Source organism: Mangifera indica, chromosome 2, assembly GCF_011075055.1.
Source record: "Mangifera indica cultivar Alphonso chromosome 2, CATAS_Mindica_2.1, whole genome shotgun sequence".
In the NCBI taxonomy this organism is placed as follows: domain Eukaryota; kingdom Viridiplantae; phylum Streptophyta; class Magnoliopsida; order Sapindales; family Anacardiaceae; genus Mangifera; species Mangifera indica.
In genome coordinates, this window is record NC_058138.1 from 3,451,970 (window position 1) to 3,457,969 (window position 6,000).

The 6,000-nt window shown below is 30.6% G+C and overlaps 2 protein-coding genes across 2 annotated transcripts; both read right to left on the reverse strand.

Annotated features, from left to right (window-relative positions):
* Nucleotides 1–1,357: 1,357 nt before the first annotated feature.
* On the reverse strand, nucleotides 1,358–2,752 carry LOC123197645 (probable disease resistance protein At1g12290). The gene is made up of 2 exons (XM_044611984.1): nucleotides 1,641–2,752; nucleotides 1,358–1,400 (listed from the first exon to the last, which is right to left on the reverse strand). Exons 1-2 carry the CDS (start codon nucleotides 2,382–2,384, stop codon nucleotides 1,377–1,379), a joined length of 768 nt encoding a protein of 255 aa, XP_044467919.1. The 5' UTR covers nucleotides 2,385–2,752; the 3' UTR covers nucleotides 1,358–1,376.
* On the reverse strand, nucleotides 2,433–4,919 carry LOC123204585 (disease resistance protein At4g27190-like). The gene has a single exon (XM_044621328.1). It carries the CDS (start codon nucleotides 4,917–4,919, stop codon nucleotides 2,433–2,435), a length of 2,487 nt encoding a protein of 828 aa, XP_044477263.1.
* Between the last annotated feature and the right edge of the window lie 1,081 nt (nucleotides 4,920–6,000).

Consider the following 6,000-nt stretch of genomic DNA (forward strand, 5'->3'; position numbering starts at 1 on the left):
AAGCTTATTAATAACTAAAATACTTCATGTGGAAATGTGGTTACAAATATTGATATATTATTATATAGTTGATTGATTTTGAATTAAAAATAAAATAATACCAATCATATGGTCACATGTCAACAGTTGCACTTGAACATCTTTTTACTTTATTATAAAATCCTAAAATTTTACATTTTGTAGTAAAATATTACTTAACATTGTTTATGACAATTAATATTTGTCTCAATATAAGGAGATCTATTATTTATAATTATAATTTTATAAAAAAAAAATAAAACAAAATTATTTGTTAGGATTAAAAGATTTAAAAAATAGAAAAAAAAACACCTAAATAGTGTATAATTAAGAATTTGATTATAATTATAAATGAATAATTTCCCTGTGATTTTCACCTAGGCTGAAGCCAGAGAAGCCACCCCCTGCCATCAGCACCCCTCTTTCTGAATAAAATAACGTTGAATAAATGGGAATGAACAATTAATTATTGTAAGAAGAAAAAAGAAATGCAAATAAAATTGTACAAGTAATGTGAAAGTATAAAAGGAATATATTTATGTATAATTGAAAATAGTGTGCAAACGAATGAAAATTGAGAAAATTAATTAGAAGATGCTAACAATAATACCGAATAAACAACATGATTCATACATACATACCACCATTTTCACAATCTACTTGCAGCAGCAGCCTTTTCTACAAAAACAATAAGCTTATTAATAACCAAAATACTTCATGTACAAACGTAGTTCCAAATATTGATATATTATTATATAATTGATTGATTTTAAATTAAAGGTAAAGTAATACTAATCATTTGATCCCAAAATTTTAAATTAAACGTAGTTAATAGTTACACTTGAACATTTTTCTATTTTAGTCTAAAATCCCAAAATTTTACATTTTGTGGTGAAATATTACTTAACATTGTTTATGATAATTAATATTTGTCTCAATATAATGAGATTTATTATTATAATTATAATTTTAGAAAGAAAATAAAACAAAATTATTTGTTAGGATTAAGAGAAAAAAGCCTATATAGTGTATAATTAAGAAATTAATTATAATTATAAAATAATAAATTTCCCCTGATTTTCACCTGGGCCGAAGCCAGAGGAGCCACCCCCTGCCGCCAGCACCCCTGTTTCTTAATAAAATAATGTTGAATAAACAGGAAAGAATAACTAATTAATGTAACAAGAAAAAGAAAATGCAAATAATTATGTATAAAAGGCATATAATTATGTATAATTGAATAATGTGCAAAGGAATGAAAATTGATTTAATTAATCAGAAGATGCTAACAATAATACTGAATAAAGAATATGATAAAACAACATGATTCATACATACCACCATTTTCACTATCTACTTTAATCAGCAACAGCCTTTTGTGCCTGGAAAAACAATAAGCTTATTAATGACCAAAATATTTCATGTAGGTATAAATATTTCTTAGAAAATGTTGAATAAATGAGAATGAATAATTATTCTAATGAAGAAAAATGTAATGAAAATCAAATTGTCCAAATTAATAATGTTTATGTACAATTAATTGAAAATGAATGAATGAAAATGGAGACATTTGAGAAAATGATTTAGAAAAAATAGTTGTTTCATCATAAAGTAGTATATACCTGTTCATTCAAGTACTCTTCCAATGTGGTATTCACGTTGCCATTCCAACATCCAGTACCATCAAGACGCACTTCTTTAAGCTTGGGTGTCACTTGCTCTCCAGAACCGAAGGTCTTCATTTTTCCACAATTAAATATCGATAACAATGTCAATTTTGGAAAATCAATAGTATATAACCCAGCACTAAAACAAGTGAGGCTGTGTAGATCAAACAAATCCAATTCCTCCAAACTAGGAAACACAATGCTCTCTGATGACTTTTCTTTTTCTCCTTTCTCATTTGTGATTATTTCTTGTATTCTTGAGCAGAACGATAGATTTAGGCTTTTCAGCTTCACCAAGAGTTTAGCAATTGAGGGAGTGAAGAGGATTTCTAAATTATTACAACCATCTATATATATAGAAGTCAGGTTTCCCAAGCATGGAGAGGTTATAGTGTGATCTAACTCTACATCCTCCGCTTCTTTCTTCTTAAAGATCTCCTTTAAATTATAGCAGTAACTTATATCTATATTTTCCAAACAAATAAGGCTTTGGAGTAAAGTTGGTGAAAATAGTTTTATTAGATTGGAGCAAAAGATCAGTTCTACACTCTTCAAGTTGTGGAGGCTTATAGATTGATGGTCACCCCTCCATATATGCAACATCTCTACCAAAGATTCCAAATACAGATACTCTAATGATGAAAGTAACTTGGTTTCGCCTTTTGCAATCTTAATCTTTTCACAATCAAATATATACATCAATGATCTACACCTATTCACGTTTAAAACTCTTAGTTTACAGAAAGACTAAGCAAGAGGTTGTTCATGAGATAGTTTAACAAGGTTGGAATTACCACTAATATGCAATTCCTCTAAATTGTGGAAAGTTGAGTTTGGTGTCCATTCCAATGTACTGAAGAGATACCTTATCTTATCACAATCTTTGATCTGAAGATACTTCAATTCATTGAACACTTCTTCAATTAGGTCATTACTAAAACTCTCTAAATTAACAATATTCTCTAAAGTTAGACTTTCAGTTCTTTTGAACAAACTTCTAAGCTTATCATATATCATTGAAATGTTAGTCCCTGTGATCTTCATATTTCTTGAGTACAACACTTCACTCAAATATTTATAAAATCGAGATCCAGGACTATGACCTATTACTAAGGTAAAGTTGGATAGTCTTTTGAATGACAAGAAATTTGGTGACCAATCAAGCTTACTTGGAATAAAAATATGTAAGCTAGTCAATCGGGACAAGGCTTCTAATTCAACAAGATTGGCATTGCTACCATTTTCAGATTCCCATTTAACAAAATGATTAATGTACAGCTCCTCTAACTTTTGAAGAGAGGGTATAACACCGTGAGGTATTTTTTCTAAATTCATATAATTCAAATCTAACAATTTAAGATTAGTTAATTGACTAAAGGATGAAGGGATTTCTTTAACAAGTTTAGAATTAGAAAGGGAAAGAATTTCAAGTTTACTTAACCTTCCAATTATTGACAGGTCAACCAACTTGGAAAAACTAACATCTAATGTTCTAAGATTTGTGAGAATTGAAAGTGAATCAGGCAATGTCTCAATATATGTTTGTCCTAAGTTTAAAACTTTAAGATTTGTCATTTTCTCAAAGAAACTACTAGGTACAACCAAACTTTCATTTTCTTGCAACAACAAAGCCTGCAAATTTAGGTATTCCAACCCATTAGGTAGCTCGCCAAGATAATTTGCCATCAAGGAGATACATGTAAAATCAAAGGTATCCCTAGATGGCCACTCTTCTAGACCAATTCTAGCATTTATCATGAATTTATGGTTGTATCTAGGAGCTACAACTATTGCAAAATCACGAATAACATCATGCATTTTAACATACTTTTCACTTTCTTCAATCAAGAGAAAAGAAGAGGTTATGGTACTTACGATATAATGAACTCTGTTTCTGACATCCTCAATTGCCTCATCAGTATCTTCAAACCATCTTAAACCTATCCAAGATCTGACCAAATCTTCAATAGAAATTTGGTAATCCTCTGGAAATAAGCTACAAAACAAAAAAAGTGATTTTGTCTCCTTTTCAAGGTAATCGAAGCTTAGTTCCAAAGATGAAAAAACATTTCTCTCCACTTCTATAATGCTTGAAGGGGTAGACATTTTAAGTTGTCGTGCAGCGTGTCTCCACCCATGCTTGTCCTTACCTTTTAAAGCTCCTGCTATTGTCACAATTGCAAGTGGCAATCCCCCACATTTAGTAGTTACCTCTCTTGCAATTGGATTAATGTCAAAATTTTCAACAATAGAGCCCGCAATCTTGCTAAAAAGTTCCCAAGATTCTTGTTTAGATAAAGTTTCAACTATATATATCTTTTGGCAGTCCATTCCATTACATACATCTCTACTTCGAGAGGTGATTATTTTACAACCTTTGTGGTCATTCCCAAAAGGAATACCAATGTCATCCAATTTAATTATTGCCCAAACGTCGTCTAATATTATGAGGACCCGCTTCTCTTTCTTGATTCTCTCCCACAATAATTTTGCTCTTGCTAATTCAGAGTGAGTTGGAAGGGATGTTAACCCTAACATGTCAGCGATTTCGCCTTGGATCTTCATAATACTTGGGGTTTGAGAGACAACTGCCATCACTACAACATCAAATAGCTTGGCTTCTATAACATGTTGGCTGATTTCTTTAACTAGTGTGGTTTTACCGATGCCCCCCATCCCACATATTCCAATTTTGTTGACATTGCTAGCATCAATTAGGACCTTCATAACTTCCTTCTCAATTGAATTTCTAGATTCGAATGGGCCAGAATTAAATACCTCAGATGAAGATATAATTCCGGATGGAGGAGTAGGAGAAGACACACTTTCAAACTTTCCCAGTTCTTGAAGCTGATCATAAGTCGCTAAAGTATGCTTTTTTGCCTCCTTACTAAATCGGCAACGCTGTTCGAGATTAATGCACCATCCTTTGAGGCATCTCTTCTTGGCTTTGTCTTCATCTTTCAAAAACTTTTCAGCTTTTTCTAGAACATCATCAACTTCAGCTATCCACTTTTGAACAATAACAAAGATGATCTGCCCATCTCTTTTAGCAGTTTCGATTTTCTTTTGCACCATGTCTCTGCTATCCCTCAGCTTTTCAACTTGCTTTTTCAGTTTTTCAATTTTGTCGTTGTAGTGAAACATATAACCAAGTTGAGCGCCAGCAGCTGCAAGCGCATTGTCAACTGCCTTCTCAGCTACCTTCCCACCAACAGAAGTGACAATTTCCATGGCTTTTTTTTTTTTTGGGGGAGTGTAGGGACAGAGTTGTGTTTGAAATGATAAGAAACAAAAAACAGAAAAAGGAGGAGTACATAAAGCAAAGAGAAGTGATGTTGAATATAATAACAATGATTCTATCCTTTGCCTCTGATCTCAAGGCTCCTTGGTTCTATCTTTATTACCAGCTAATTTCTGTTCTTTAATAAATTCAAAATCAATGCAAAAATAAATTAGATATAAAAAAAATGCAGAATTATTCTTGTCTTCAGGAAGAGGAAATCAATATCCATACTGAAAATGAAGAATGTATCACAGAAACAAATTTACATAAAAATCGGTAAATAATGTTTGAAGTTTATTTGGTGGATGCTGTCAATCTGGATTTTCATATATAGAAAATCAATATTTACTATGCTTTCAGCCATTCACTTGCGGATGCCAAGGAAAGACAAAAGCATAAACTTACAATTGAAACCAATAGATATACAACAATATTTTATGCGTTAAGAATGGCAAAAACATAGTTATAAATATTAATATATCATATAATGATTAAATAATTTTGAATTAGTGATAAAACATCATCTAATTATATGATGACACATCAAAAAATATAATTATACTCATGTACTCATGTCTGTACTCATTGTTAATATATATAATTATACTATTCTACTAAATACTGAAGTAATTAATTTTATCGTGTGTGTGTGTATATGTTTGAAAGCACTAACAATAAGTACATACACGGGTACAAGGGTTTATATATTATTATATGATTAGATGTTATTCTATTTTTAATTCAAATTATTCAATTTTATTCACATAACTAATAATTATTTGTTATGAAATGATAAAAAGGGAATAAGAAAGAATATATAAATGAAATATGAAAAAAGAAAAGTTCAAAATATATAAAGCAAATGAAAGAAGGAAGGTATGTAATTTATCTTTGAATAATGATAATTCCAGCTTTTGCCTTTACCCTCAAAATTGCTTGGTTGCAAGATCACTCTTTTCTTTAAAAAAAAAAAATCAAAGCACAAACACAAGAAATATGAAAAGCAAAGAATGCACGATACAATAGTTT